General features: G+C 34.3%; 1 protein-coding gene across 1 annotated transcript; it reads left to right on the top strand.

Annotated features, from left to right (window-relative positions):
* Nucleotides 1–6938: 6938 nt before the first annotated feature.
* LOC106669993 (sorting nexin-9) lies at nt 6939–15137 on the top strand. Its single transcript, XM_014399947.2, has 11 exons — nt 6939–7181; nt 10789–10950; nt 11013–11139; nt 11749–12023; nt 12239–12353; nt 12446–12533; nt 12592–12738; nt 12799–12980; nt 13397–13569; nt 13665–13871; nt 14930–15137. The coding sequence occupies exons 1-11, from the start codon at nt 7170–7172 to the stop codon at nt 14972–14974; spliced, it is 1533 nt and encodes a 510-aa protein (XP_014255433.1). The 5' UTR covers nt 6939–7169; the 3' UTR covers nt 14975–15137.
* The last annotated feature ends 781 nt before the right edge of the window (nt 15138–15918 follow it).

Raw genomic sequence — 15918 nt, 5'->3', positions numbered from 1 at the left:
GATTTTATTTCGTAAATGAACGAATCAGTATTCATATAGAGCAATTTTAGATTTTCCCGATAATTAATTTTCCGAGTATATGGTGCGGTCTTTAAAAGTAGGTTTTGCTACATGTTTTTTTTCTGCCTTTTCGAGTTTACTAACTCAACTTTTATTCTTTTTCGCATATTCTCCATCGACTTTTCAAAAATTGCATTTATCATCAATTTGAACAATGATTTTTCAAATTCGTTAGAGGCCCGTTTTCTTTTCTCGACATTTAACTCGATATACGGCTTCAACCAACAGGATTGTTTGAACTTAAGTACTTTATGGATTTTCTTAATCTTTAAGCCCAAAGAGAGAGCCTGTTTTAGTAATTTGTAATGAATTACATAATCATCTTTATCATTTAATGTGGTCAACAGTTTTTTAAGTTTTCCCCCTGGTGGTATAGAATTTGTAGGGAGAAGAGAAAAATCCCAATGTTCATCGTGTAAATGATGTGGGGTAATTCACGGACACTTGAAAAAAATGAACAAAATCCACGTTTTCTTCGAGGTTATTTATACTGAATGTTTCAGGGTCGATCCACTCAAAACCACCTAATGGAAGTGGATTGCACATTGCCAAACCATAGAGATTTGTAACGTCAAAATATTGAATAAATGACAGTTTTTTTTTCAGGATTCTTCTTCAGGATTAAAATTGCGTAAATATTTGTTATTGGCTTGACTATGTTTTCGGACAACTTGACAAATCCCTCCTCTAATTCCACGTTCTATCATCATATACATATCATTATTAGTTCTAACTGTACGCCAGTAAATTTTAATGCAGCGTCCCAAGACAGCCCAGGTTCGGTGTAATAAAATGCAGGATCTAAACCGTACATATTCCGGCATGAAGCCCTAAAATTTTCTAAAACGTCCGCCAGTAATATCACATCTTTTTTTAAGGTATAAATAATGAATATTCCCCCAGGGTTTTAATATTAAATTTCTCCCAGACTGTTTTAGCGTGCTCATAGTCACTATCGGAAATAATACTGTTAAGGAGATTGTTGTAAAAGGATTCTTTCGGTGGCAAAAAGTCCAAGTCAAATTTTTCGGGGCAATCTATAAAATCGTAACAAAATACACCTTTACGGGTTACTAAATCTACTTTGTCATTATGAAAAATCTTCATGGTCTCCGTAAAGGCGGTTTTTCCAAGATTACACTATAAACTGTCTACACTAGTAGGTATAAGTCTACACGAGTCAACAAACCTCAATTTTATTTCAGAGCAATGTATTGTAAAAGATATGTATACTTCTTCACTATTTGGGATAACGTCTATTCTTTTATCATCCATCGCGAGAGTACGTATTAGAAAATGATGTCATATTTACTCATGTTGTGGAAGAATACGGGTACGAAATCTGGAAGTCTAAACAAAAGATTGCAGGAATTATGAGCAGCCCCCCAAAATTTTCCTGTTATATGGGAATGATCTCTTACTTTATGATCTCGATCTGAAAATGTTTTTTGAGAAATATAGCAAAAACCCCTAACCATCCCTAAACCTGGGAAAACACAACAACCTGATGATATCTTGGGTGCCAGGGCACAGGGGAATTCTGGGTAACGAAAAAGAAGACAAACTGGCCAGAGGAGGATCTGCAAGACCATACATAGGCCCCGAGCCTATCCTTGGGATAACAAAAACAAATATAGAATCCTCCATCGCAGAATCCAAACAAAACAAAGAGAGAAGTGGATAAACTCTAGCGATGCTAGACGTAGTAAACTTATGATAAACAACCCTCACCAAAATTGGCAAAAACACTGCTACAATTGGAGAGGGCAAAACTCAGAGGAGTGGTAGGACTACTAACCGGTCACTGGTATCTGAGAAAACATCTACACAACATGGGTATATACAATGATGGTCCCATTTGCAGATTATGTAATGAGGAGGAGGAAACAGCCAATCATATCATCTTCGAATGCGAAGCAACAGCTCAATGGAGGTTTAACCTAACGTACGAAAAAGACTCAGGGAACCAAATTGCAGCAATAACAGTCAATGACCTGATACTTCTGAGAAGATGAATTGAGTCTATTACTAAACTAGGGAACTGGGAAGGTACAATAAGCCAGAAGGCTGCAGTGCCTGGGGAATACAAGCCCCGCTTCCCAGTATCCTTTCCACCATACCATACCTAACCATCCCTTCCCATTCTTTTTTGGTGCTTAGGTTTATTTGGAAGTTTTGATTAAATTCAAACATCCTGTTCATGTCGTCTCTTGGAGCCATGTGTATCGGATGGTCCTTCAATATTTTGTTTCTGTCTGTCCAATTTAGTTTTATTTCTGTTGGAGGTTTCTCTTTAATGATACTAATAAAAGTTTTCTATCCTCATTATCATGCGGTGTAGGGGGTTTACTCTGTATTTTTTCCATACCAACTGTGGGACATATTCTCGTTGCTGTCGTTAATGTAAGAAAACGGGCTCATTTGTGCATTGCGGAGGGTGGAGAGTATTTCGAATCAAAATTAAAACACGTTTAATAAATTCATTCAAAATTTCCTTAAGTTTTTTATTTTTTATTATTATTAATGTGTGGTGATTAGTGACCGTTAGTCGATGATTATTCGGAAATCGTGAGATGCGGTCTGACGTGACGTAGGTTTCAGAAAAAGATTTTCTTTATCGTGCCAACGTTTCGATCTTTATTGAGATCATCTTCATAACAAATACATGTAGGGTGTGGAAAAAAGTGAATTTATACAATGCAAAAAAAGTTATTTAAAGATATTGCTGTTTTATGTTTATATACGTTGGATTTTGAAGGGGTGAGGAAGGAAGTCGGTATAGAAAGACATTTTTGTTGTAGTATAACTGTGTTTAATAGATGTGTCATAATTATGTGTGCTAATCAACAACTACAACTCACCACTAACACCATCCACTATTACTAACAATACTACATCAAATTTATCAAATAGAGACAAACCAACATACATTTCCATGCCATTCATTCACGGCCTATCACATAAATTAAACACATTTCTCTCTTCCGGTAACTTTAAAATAGATTTCAAAAACTATATAAAAATTCACACACTTTTTTCCAAAATTAAAAATCCCACACCAATAACAAATAAATCTGACGTAATCTACAAAATCAATTGTTTAAACTGTCTGGCAACTTACATCGGTCTTACATCCTTAAGTCTTAAATCCTACAGCACTCGCTACCCACCATTTTGAACACAAACACAATTTCGACTTCAACAATCGAAACAATAACAAAAATTCACTAATCTCGTGGTCCGCTTGACCTATTTGAAAAATGGCAAAAGGAGGGAAAACTCATAAGGTGGGGTTGAGACGGGGAGTTGATGTCCGAGTGGATAGAGGTCACGATAGCTCAGGTGGTAGAGCAGCGGCGTATCTAGCCGAAGGTCGTGGGTTCGAATCCCTCTCGTGCCATTAACTTTTTTTCATCTCAACAAAAAACCTTAATTAATTGTAAAATAACAAAAATATTACACACAGAACAAAACAAACATAAACTTAAATTTTTAGAATAACATATAAAACATTCATCACATTCCACACATCAAACATTTTCATAGTCTAATTTTTCAACAATTTAGCTTTCCTTTTCCTAATTATCCCGGTCTATATAATCCTAAAAGGATAACCTGTCCGAACCATTACCAACGTTTTTCCCCTTCGTCGGCTCTTTTCACCTCAAAGAAGCCAACTCCTTATACAAAAATGTCTTTTCTATACCGACTTCCTTCCCAACCCCTTCAAAATCCAACGTATATAAACATAAAACAGCAAAATCTCACTGGCACTCTCGACACGACACGCAAGAATGGCACAATTATACAGAAGACAAACACTTTGAGTGAGTAGAAATATTTTGATTGAATATAAAAAATATATTTTGCATTGTATAAATTCACTTTTCCACATCCTAAATGTATTTGTTAATTATAAACAATGTTTGTAAGCCCTGAAGATGATCTCAATAAAGATCGAAACGTTGGCACGATAAAAAAAAGTTTTTCTGAAACATACGTCACACCAGACCGCATCCACGATTTCCGAATAATTATTATTAATTTTTCCACCTAACCGTCCGTCGACCACGATTTTGCCATTTCTTCATGAATTTCCTCATCTTTGAAAAATGCAATTACGCCACTAAAAAGGATATTAAATGGAGTACTTTTGTGAAATGTACTGGTCTCTAGGTTTGGAAGTAGTAGTTTAAAATCACCATAGTAAGTTTTTCAATTTTGAAAAAAAAATATATTTTTGAAAGTTCTCGCTACTAAAACACTTTTTTCACGAACGTTTACAAGTTTAGTATTTATTAATCACATCTTATTGGAAATTAACTTAGTTTTCAATGGTATCAACGGATTTAGAACCTTTTAGTTTTGGAGTTATCATTGTTTATTTGAAGCAAGGTCGTGAAATCCTGAAAAATCAGAAAATGTGCAATAATTCCGACACTAATGAGATTGGGACTATAGTTAATTAGTACGTTTTGGTGTCATTTTGAATGTAGAATCTACTGGCAAAGTATGTAACACGAGTAGCCGAACACCCTGTATATATATTTATAAGTTAAATAACTTCAACTGCGAATTCCATTTTTAAAAAAAATTTATTTGAAGTTGCAAGTTCAAGTTTAACCTAATTTAACGATGTACTCTCGTCAAGGCCAGGAAAAATTAGTAAAAATAAAGAGACAAATAATTAGTCCTCCCCGGAGGTAGAGGGTGCCAACTACAATCCTATTTATCAACATATATAAATACACTGACAGGCAAAAAATTCCACCCAATTGTAATATAACTTGATTTGTATATATTTTTATATATTAATCAAAGTTTCACGTTTTTTTAATTGACTCTTTGTCTTTAAAAAAATTTTAAAATTGTAAAATACTAAGGAAAATTATTAATAAAAAGACGGACATATAAAATTTGTTTTAATTTTGTTTTAGATTTTTAATCGCGTATTTCCTCCTCTTGTCTTAATTACATCTCGAAGACACCTCGGCATACTTTCTACCAGTCTGGAAATACCTCTTTGCTGGAGGTAAGCCCATTCTTCACGAAGAGTCTTTTAAAGATCGTGGATTCTGTCAGGACGTGATGAACCTGCTCTTATTCGTCTTTTGAGGTTATCCCATAAATGTTCGATAGGGTTCAAGTCTGGAGAACGGGCAAGCCAGGCTAAGACCCTGATGTCGTGCTGTTGAAGGTACTGTACTATGTGAGCGACATGTGGACGGACATTATCGTGCATTAGTATAGGATTGTCGCTGATTTCATCGAGGATAGGCAACGCGTGATGCTCCAAAAATTTCATCCACATGCCATAGGGCCGTCAAAGACCCTCCACGAACAACAACCAACTCTGTGCAAATGTTCATTCGGCTCTGGAAAAAATTACAGGCTTCGTACCTTTCATTTTGCCTTTTCCACACTCTTTCACGCCCATCTGGAAATCGTAGAGCAAATCTACACTCATCTGTAAAAAGTACAGCAGACCAATCGTCCAAAGACCAATGGCTGTGTTCTCGAGCAAAGCCGTGCAACGCTGTGTGTTCTGGTCAATTCTGGTCCTCTTACGGGGCGAAAAGCCATCAGTCCATACTGATTTAATCTTCCTCGAGCAGTGCGTTCAGAATTTTGACACCTCGAACTTCCTGAAACTGATGAATCGCTTGTTACAACAGTAAGGGTGCCGGCTTTGCAAAATTCTCAGACAAAAACGGTCATCCTATGGTTCTGTTACCCTAGGGCGTTCAGAACCGGGCCTTCTACGGTAGGACTCAGTTTCTCAAAAATGTCTAACGGCGTCTCGCAGAGTTTCGTAGGGAACTCCGATGGCAATAGCCCCGTACCTGAGCATACATCATCAGTAAGTGCCACACCACGCCCAACATTCTCAGCACTAAGTGGCATTTTTGAGTTTAAAAATTGAAATTAAGAAACCAAAGCTGAAAACTAAACGGTTTATTGCTTCATAATTCAAATGAGACTGAATAAGCATTTTAAATTCCGAAAAACGTAAACATTGAAAAATCCTTTACCCTTGTTTTGGATTAAGGATTAAGTGTGTTTACCTCTAATTGATATTCCCAATTTGAAACAGCACAGACAAATATTTATTGGCAAAATCAATGAAACAAATTAAGGGCAGAATTTTCTTTTATCGAGAAATTGAAAAAAAAAATCAATTAGGAGGAATTTTTTGCCAGTCAGTGTATATTTATAAGTTAAATAACTTCAACTGCGAATTCCATTTTTAAACAACTTTATTTGAAGTTACAAGTTTAACCTAACTTAACCATGTACTCTCGTCAAACGCTAGGCCAGGAAAAATTAGTAAAAATACAGAGACAAATAATTAGTCCTCCTCCCAGAGGAATAACACCTGCATCCAAGCGTAAGCTTGGAAAGTTGGCCAAGGACGATCAAAGTGCTGACAAATGCATAACAGTTCGAAAAAAACACCAAACAAATCCTAATAAAATATATTTTAGAGAAGACAAATGCACGGCAAGGTTTCTATTAAAGAATAGGCAAGGCTTTATTTTATCCTTTCCCCCCTAAAGAAAAAAAAATCACTGTTGTTTCAATTATTCATTTTATGTAAAATCTTGGTTGAGATGAAAAAATTATTGTCATGAGCGGGGCACTAATTTTTTCATCTCAACCAAGACCAATTAATTGAAATAAGTAATTTGGTCAATTAGACTACTACACATAAATGGATTATTGTTGTTGATGTTGCGTGAATCTTGTTTTACGTTTTGCAGTTTAAACACAAATGGGATCCATGGACTTTTATCTGTATTGATTCATCGAATGAGTGATGAGACATTGGCTTCAATGACGTCACGGCCCACGGGAGGAGGATTTGATAAGGATATCTCACAGGCTGCTAGCTCGACATTCTGTAGTCAGCGCAGCTCAACAGGTTAAGTTACTCAAGTTTCTGTTGTAAACAGCTTCTTTTTTTCTTTCTTTCTTTATCATAAGTTATTATGCTTGTCATCCGGGAGAACTCAGCACGTCGGCGCTTTTGAAAATCAACTTGAGAAAATCAGGAATACCCTTCGGGGAGAATCAATCGGACCGAATTATGTTCTGAACCATCACCCATCATGAACGTCAAGGTATGCCCTTTACTCAATTGATTTAGATTTAATTTAAAAACATTTTTTTTTAATTTACGCCTTTGTTTTTTGTTTCTTTGAACGGGGCAAATACTAGTCTTGAAAAAATTATTTTTCGTTTGGATAATTGTGCATTATCTTCGTTACGTGATAGTTGATTGACAATTAATTTAACATCAGAACTCTTATCGTCGTCATTTTATGTCCAGCCATCTTCTGGAATTTCCCGATGGCCCATTTTTTTCCAAATTGCTAATTATTTACTAATTAATTAGACGTTTTCTTCTTTTGATTATATTTTTATATACAGTTTTTTGGCCAATAGTTTAAACCTCCATCGCCCAAGTTGTATATATTTTTCTTGTTTGGATTATATAATGACCGTGCTGTTTCTCTCTTTCTCCCTCTCGTATTTGAATTTATTTTTACAAATTGTTATCATTTCTTTACTTTGTATCTTGACGATATAATCCGATGTAAACCATTGTTCCTCCTGAATTTGTTTTTTTTTTTAAATTATTTATTCGACTAAAGTAGAAATTGTAAGGTCATGTCTGATCATCTCGGTCTATGAAGCACATTTCGACTTTGCGCCATCTTCCATGTTTGCGCTATTACTCAACACCAAGATCTTTGTGAAAATATCTCACAATGTAGTAGTACATAGTAAGTCGTATGGATTCACAATATCACTATTTGTTTATTTTTCAAATTTTTTGCGAGAAATGGAAGGTAGTCGTTACACTGGTGTCAAACTGATATTTGCCAAGCTGGCAATTGTGGCTTTGAATCCCACTATATCCCATGGTTTTATATTTTAATCGATGATAAAAAAAATTTGTAAAGTGGTTTAGTTGGACGTTTAGCCCTCCTTACGGCAATAATATTACTGTTTGTATACTGTTTGGGTTTCTCATTCAAATATTATATAACAAATCAGAAAGTAAAGTAATTCTTTTAATAACAGGAAAGCTTAATGCCATCTACCTCAGAACCACTTACAATACTTTTTATCAAATTATTCTTATTTAAAAGTACATGAGCTATGGATAAGATTCGAACCCAGAACTACTAGCATGGCAAATATGAGATGACCTAATGGAATGGCCACTACAGTCTTTATGGTTTTGTTTGTATGCCTTCTTGGGAACCTTAACACAATATAGTAATTATTAGTACCACTGCTAAAATAAGGATTTTGTGAAGCAGAGGCCTGTGTCATTCTTGAATGACTCGAGCATTTAGGACAGAATCCCTTTGTCTCTCTGGAACGACATCTTTAACGTGGCAGCCCTCAGTGCTGTCAGTGTTCTAATGCACTCAAAGACAAACAACTTGGACCCATATTTAGATGTTTATTTTTCATAGTAACTAGGTGTAAAGATCTATTAGTTGACTTAAAATGGAAATACAATAATTAATAACTTGTTGGTTACCTTTATAGAGTGTTACTAATCCTTTTACACTCTTTAGATTAAAAATAAAGAAAATAAGTTTAATTTCATCCTTCCAAAGCCAAATATCAAGTGTGTTAATTTTTTTTTTTTTTAATATATTTTTGTTTATATTTTTTTATGCAGCAATAAATGTGTAAAACAATTAATTATTAATACATGGCTTGAAGTCAAGATGATCTCGCCCGAGCAGATGCTTTGACCAATGACGTGTGTAGTGTCCCTTACGAAGTCCAAGTCCTGGATGTGCCACCTCTACCATCAGAGGTTCACCTCTAACTATAGAGGTTTAGAGCCACTGGAAGTCTCGATCGAAGTGAAAGTAGTGGTTGATCGCGTTGTACTATTGCTAGAGACAATCGTTTTATTGCTCTTACCGCACTAGGGAACCATCAACTAACTACTTCCTTGATAAATAGTCAACTCCAAACAGTCCATAATGTAGGGGTGAGCTCTAAAACAGTCACCAGAAAGCATCATGAGAATAGCCTAATCTCTAGGCATCCCGTATTAGATTCTCTACTACTGGAAATGAATCAAGAGAAAGGTGATCATTCGCAAATCAGCATCTCGCTTAGACACTTGAACAATGGTAGGCTGTTCTGTTCATAGATGAGTGCCGGTTTGTGGCAATCAACCAACCCGGGACCATGTGTGGAGAAGACATGGAGATCGCTTTGCTTTATGCGTCATGCGAAAGTCACAGCTTTATCAAAGGGAGTCAGTAATGCTATGAGTTGGAAACAATGTACATGTTCGTATAAATATAAAAAGTCAACAACTGAAAAAGAAGAATAAAATATATATATCTACTGTTGTTTAAGGTATAACGTAACTGATTATCTTACTGAAAGGATCTTTCACTGCCCTAAGGTACACTGAGGAAGTTATACTAGAAGCTATGGTCCCTTTCGCTCCATTTATTGTAAATGCACGATGATGCTCAACCACATGTATCTCGAGTTGTCACCTATTACTTGGAGGATGTAGGCATTAAATCAATGTATTGGCCAGCAAGTTCTCATGATATGAATCCTGTATAACACTTATGGGACACGATAAAGAGATGTATTAGATATTGTTCAATGCCTCCTATAAACCACTCTTGTTGAAGAATGGGATTTTGTTTCACAAAACGAAATCTGGTCACTTGTTTACTCAATGCCTAGGAGTCTTAAGGCCCTCCATAAGGACAAAAGAGTACAGTTATTGAGAGCAAAACTTCGTAATAGATTGTTAGTTAAATTTTAATTTATCACTACACGATTATCCAGTGTTTTTGTTAAATTTCTTTCAAACCATCTTGACTAAATATTTTTTTATTTTTAGAATATTTTTACCCATATTCCATCATTTTATATTTAGACTTTTGAGCTAATCAAAAATTTTCTTCAAATTTTTCTATTGTTCATACCTGTTTTTCTTCTATTTTATCTTCTTCTGTGGTCAAATCTCAACTAGAGGGGGAACCAAGGGTGAATGAAAGTGTGGGTAATGAAAGCACAGATAACAAGAGTACTGTGGGTGGCGTCGATGGCCACAACAGTTTAGGCGTTGACACGGCGCTCATCACTCTAAGGTGAAGGTCCCGGGTTCGAATCCCGCGGCCCTGCATTCGAACCCGACATACTTATAGATGGGCGTTTTTTCAAAAACACCGGCACCCTGAGGGTTTATATGACCTCTGCTGTTACGAACCCTCGTTAAAAAAAAAAAAAGAGTACTGTACTCATCTCATTTCGGTATAATTTGTTTACAATTGAATTTGCCGGTGTGGTGTGTATTGTACTAATTTTCAAGATTTACATTTTCATGTCACCGATATGTTACTAGTGAGTGTGCATGGTTTAAGTTAAGTTACATTAAGTCAGATCAGGTTGGATTAGGGACGTTTAGAGATTTTCTAAGAATTTGCCTACACTAGCTAAGTCAAGTGAATCAAAAGAATGTAGAATATATCTTCTTATAATAAAATTATTACACATGTTTTAAAATATTAAATCAGAAAGGTGGGAAGTTATTCACATGGCTGACTTCAAAACGAAAAACTTTTTTTTTTAAATTGACCCCATATAACTATTAGAAACCCTTGGTTTTTGTCGATTCTTTTAATCTGTTAAATTTTTATATATGCTGTTCTAAATTGATTTTAGGTGCAAGCTCTATATGACTTCCAAGGAGAGCCAAAATCTTCTGAACTGACCATCACTGCTGGTGAAATTCTCACAGTGACCCGTCAGGACGTAGGAGAAGGGTGGTGGGAAGGTACCAACCAAAACGGAGAAACAGGATTGTTTCCAGCAGCATATGTTGAAGTAATATATTTCACGATTTTTATTTACTACATTTCACATTTTAAAATGATGTATTCTGTTAGAATTACGAAGCGACAGAGTTCTGGGAAGATGAATGGGAGGACGACTGGGGTGACACAGCTCCAACAGATCCTTCTCCACCTGAAACTGAACTTCCACAACCACGTGCACTTCATAATGAACCATCAGGTAACTACTTATTTAAAATTATATTCAACATAAATAGAAAAAACAAAAAATGGGTAAGGGTTCGTTCTGATTATCCTTTCAGGATTATATACCCATTTTTTCCCCATTGTCGGCTCCTTTCACCTCAAAGGAGCTGACTTCTCATATAAAAATGGATTTCTATCCCTACGTCCTTCCCCAAAATCAAATCAAAATCCAACGTATGTAAACATAAAACCTGGCACTCTCAACATGACACACAATAAGGACACATCTACACAGAAAACACACTTTGAGCCCTGAAGATGATCTAAATAAAGATTGAAATGTTGTCACAATAAAGAAAATGTTTTTTTAAACCTACGTCACACCAGACCGCATCTCACGATCTCCAAATAATCATTATTTGATGGTCACTAAATACTACACATGTAAGCATGCATATTAAAATTCCTGCATTTGAAAAAAAGTAACGAGGTATGCAAAAATGCCTAAGGGCAATTGATTATTGACTATATAGAATATTGTAAACGCATAAACTTATTTTTTACATTAAGCATACCAAGAAGTTGAGAAAATTTTGTTTTCTTTGTTAATGATCCAGTCAGTCATTTTTTTTTTTTTTTCTAGTTAAAGGCAATGATGAAACAACTGCTCAGGTCTTTGCCCGTAGAAATTTCAACAGGCATTCAACATTTTTAAAATCAATTGGTGAAAATTACCTATTGAGTGTGGCGAATCGACCAGTCCCCGATACTGAAAAGCTGAAAATAATTGACGGAGGAGAAAACGGTTATTTATGGGCACCTATAACAGAGCCCTATTACTGTTTGGTGGCATCGCCCAAAAAAGAATCGAAGCTCAAAGGATTGAAAAGTTTTATAGTGTATCAAATCACACCATCTGTAAGTATATCATATTTTTATGGTTTGATCTAAATTATTCAATTTAAGAAAAATTATTTGTTTTTATATTTGATGTATATCTTTTTCCTAAAAGAAAAAAAACACACATTTGCTTTAATATAATATACTTTTGGTATTTATTTACTTTATTTATAAATAAATATATTTAGTGTGATGTAAACAGTACATATATGTCTTTCTTTTCTTTTTTTAAGTTTAATAACATACAAGTTTCAAGACGTTATAAACACTTTGATTGGCTGCATGAACGTCTCGAAGAAAAATATAGCTTTGTACCTATCCCTCCACTCCCTGAAAAACAGATTTCTGGTAATTATTTTATTCTAGATTATTATATTTACAATATTGTTTCATAAAAATCACCTATAACCAGTTATTTCATACTAGTTTCCTCATTTCAGGGCGATACGAAGAACAATTTATTGAACATAGGAAAAATCAACTTCAAGCATTTGTTGATTGCGTCTGCCGTCATCCCGTTTTGTCAAGGTACTTTTTATGCCACAATACATATCGTGACGTATCTTATTAATTCGATTTTCACCAGATCGCCAGTTTGGCAGCATTTCATTACTTGTACAGATGATAAAATGTGGAAAGTTGGGAAACGTAAGGCTGAAAAAGATGAATTTGTTGGTGCGTGCGAGTTTTATGCAATCGATGCACCTGAAACGAGTATCAATCAATTTACTCTGTAAGTATGCATAAATTTTGATGTTAAGTGTAGAAATAGTTTATTGGAAATTATTTTTAGAGAACAAGAAACACTTAGTTGTTCGAAGTTTGTACATAACATGGAAGGAGCTGTTAAACATTTAATAGATACTACAATTGACCAAACAAAAAAACATCAGGGGCCATATAAAAGAGAATATCAGAAAATTGGTCAAGCATTTTATACATTGAGCCAAGCGATGAGTAGCGATTTGCCCAAAGGTAAAAAAAATACTGTTTATTTGATACATATATGTATTTATTTATTTTTATGGTTTCCCAATTACATATTATACAATCGAAATATAAAGGTTATGACTACTCACAAATTTAGAATATTGACAATAAAAACAAACAATGGTCATTTAAGATAAGGTAAGAGTTATGTTGTGTTAGGGTTAGGTTCAGGATTAAGCTGAGTTAGGTTAGGCGTGCCAACAAATGATTACACAGCTTCCTTTTCTATAATTTATAATCACCATGAAATATTGTAATTTTTTTTAATAAATAATAATTCAAGAGCAGCTGTTTCAATCTCTTTTCACTGAATCCATCAGCTCTCCAAACTTTATAATTCCTAGTATAGAAAAATAATCAGTGATAAAGTTAAAAACTTAATAACAATAATTTAATTATAGCCGTAGGCCATGAACATTTGACAACTGCAATCAAAGCAATTGGCGACTCGTACAGCGACATTGGCCGAATGTTTGAAGAGCAGCCAAAATTGGATTGGGCCCCTCTTGGAGACATGCTGCACATTTACAAGGGTTTACTTACATCGCTCCCTTATATTCTCAACCTACATAAGGTTCCCTTTGTTTAATTTCTGTTTAAAATGTCTTTTAAAAATTATAGTATTAAAGGCCAATATCAAGATTTTTTCTATTTATATTTTATTTGTAGAAAGCATTGCAGACTAAAAAGGATTGTGAAAAAATGACTTTTGATCAAAAGATGAACACGTCGCAATTGGACGTTGTTACCAGACATACAGACATTGTTTCATATTCTCTCTTAGCAGAAATCAACCATTTCTACATGGACCAAGCGGATGAAGTCTCCAAATCTTTAAAAAACTATCTCACACAACAAGTCACATTCTATAAAAAAGTAAGTTTCAATCATTCTACTAGATGTGATTAAGTTTTAAAGTGTGAACATTAAGTAAAGTAATTTAAGATTTATTTGTATGAGTTAGGTATTTTTTTTAACTACCTTTTGTGTTCCCATTAAAGTGGGTTAACTCCAGGGCAGCATCTTAGACCCTTTCCTATTCCCAATATACAAAGCTTCATTTAAGTTTCTTAATTGTAATTTTTATTTATATGACAAATCTAGATCAGATGTTTTTCCAGTTAGATAAGTACTTAATTTTTTGATCTTTTGGGGGTTCCACGGGCTGAGGGTTTAACATTTGCAGCTTTTCTGGGTCAGGAGCGTTAACAGAGATGTAATTTTTTGAAAAATAATTCCAGATTCTGGAGCTCTTTCACTGCTGCAGCAAGCGACAAGCTTTCAGTCGTTGGTAGGCCTAGCAATTAGAGGTAGATAGTGAGACAGGACCTTGAAGAAAAGTAGTGTTACATTTTTTTTAGTTTTTACATGTAAATTAATTTTATTTGTTGTTCTTCTGGCGTCACTGGTGACTTTTGTCTCCATCTTTGATCTAATAGATCCAGTTAGTAATTGAGACTTCTTTATATCTAGACACAAGAAAGTGCACTTGAAAGGAGTTGAGCACGTTCCAGATTTTTTTCTTATTTCTTTCAACATTACTGTCATCTTTTTGTAAGTGGCTGTACGATTTGCAAGTTAATCGTTTGCACTCATGTAAGATTCGATATCTCTGGTGTTTAATGGCAGAATCGGCAGGTTTTCCTGGTTTTTAAGGGTAATTAAATTGGCGTTTTAGTTGTTTAATTCCTACCCGCTGAGAAAGAGGTGGATTTTTCTTTGAACTGGAATTTCTTTATTGTTTTACAACCGGTGCACTCATCCAGTTTCTTACTGCTGATATTCCATTCCAAAGGGTGTGAGGCCTAATCCGGCTTTTGCCAGTTTGACAGCCTGTCACTTTCAAAAGTTTTCATACTTCCTTTTTTATTTAATCAATTTCATAATAATTAAAATTAGTTGATACATTATTAATGTTTTTTTGTTTTTTGCAGATTACGGAGAAATTGGAAAGTGCTCTAAGTATGCTTGATGCTTGATGTAAAATTCTTTTGAACAGTATTGCCTAATAATTGAATAAAAGCAAATATTTTTTGTAATTAATTAAATCTAACAGCAGCATATTATGAATTGAATTACCTTATGTATATGAATACTATTTATAACGTTTATATTGTAAAATATATTTTTTTGCCTTCCTAAGTATAATTCAATTTTTTTTTAAATAAATATTATGAGATTGTTATTAAACAATAATGGTAAATGTGTGATTTTAAATTACACCAACATAGTTAAATGGGTTAAAAAGTGTGACAAGAACATAAAAATTAAAAGAGAAGATAGCAGAATTATTTAACAAACCCTGAAAAATGAAAAGGAATTGGACAAAAGAGGACATATAGAACACGCAAGACTTATATTTCTTTTATTATTTAAAAAAAAAAAAAGGAAATAAAACTAATCTGGTTAATTTTAGCGATAAATTAAGTGAAACACCATGTCACTATGTCTTTCTAAATTTAGAAGTTTTCTAGGGCCAACTGCATCTTCTAATGAATTATTAAGAATCATAGTTTCATTATTCACATTTGATCTGTCTAAACCTAAACCAATTGAATATTTTTTTCTCATATGGCCTGCCTAAATTTAGAAACTTTTTAGGGTCAACTGCATCTTCTGATAATGTTAAATTTGTAAGGGCCATAGTTTCATTATAAACATATAAAGATGATTCTGTATAAGAGTCGTAAGTCTAAAAATACCTTTTTATCCCCTCATGGTTTATCTCATCTGAAATGTTTGAATCATAAAAATCGATTTCACAGAATTTTTTTTTCCAAACTAGCCTTTTCTCTTAATTGCGATATCAGCTTATCTTCAAAGCTCCCGGCTAAAGCATTTTCCCTGAATACATGGCTGTGTAGTGTTTTTCCTAGGTAGATTCTGGATTGAATTTTCCATCGATCAAGTTCTCGTCTTATCC

The sequence above is a fragment of the Cimex lectularius genome, unplaced genomic scaffold (genome assembly GCF_000648675.2).
Source record: "Cimex lectularius strain Harlan isolate CLEC.00 unplaced genomic scaffold, Clec_2.1 scaffold28, whole genome shotgun sequence".
NCBI classification, from domain to species: domain Eukaryota; kingdom Metazoa; phylum Arthropoda; class Insecta; order Hemiptera; family Cimicidae; genus Cimex; species Cimex lectularius.
This window is presented reverse-complemented; position numbering and strand designations above follow the sequence as displayed.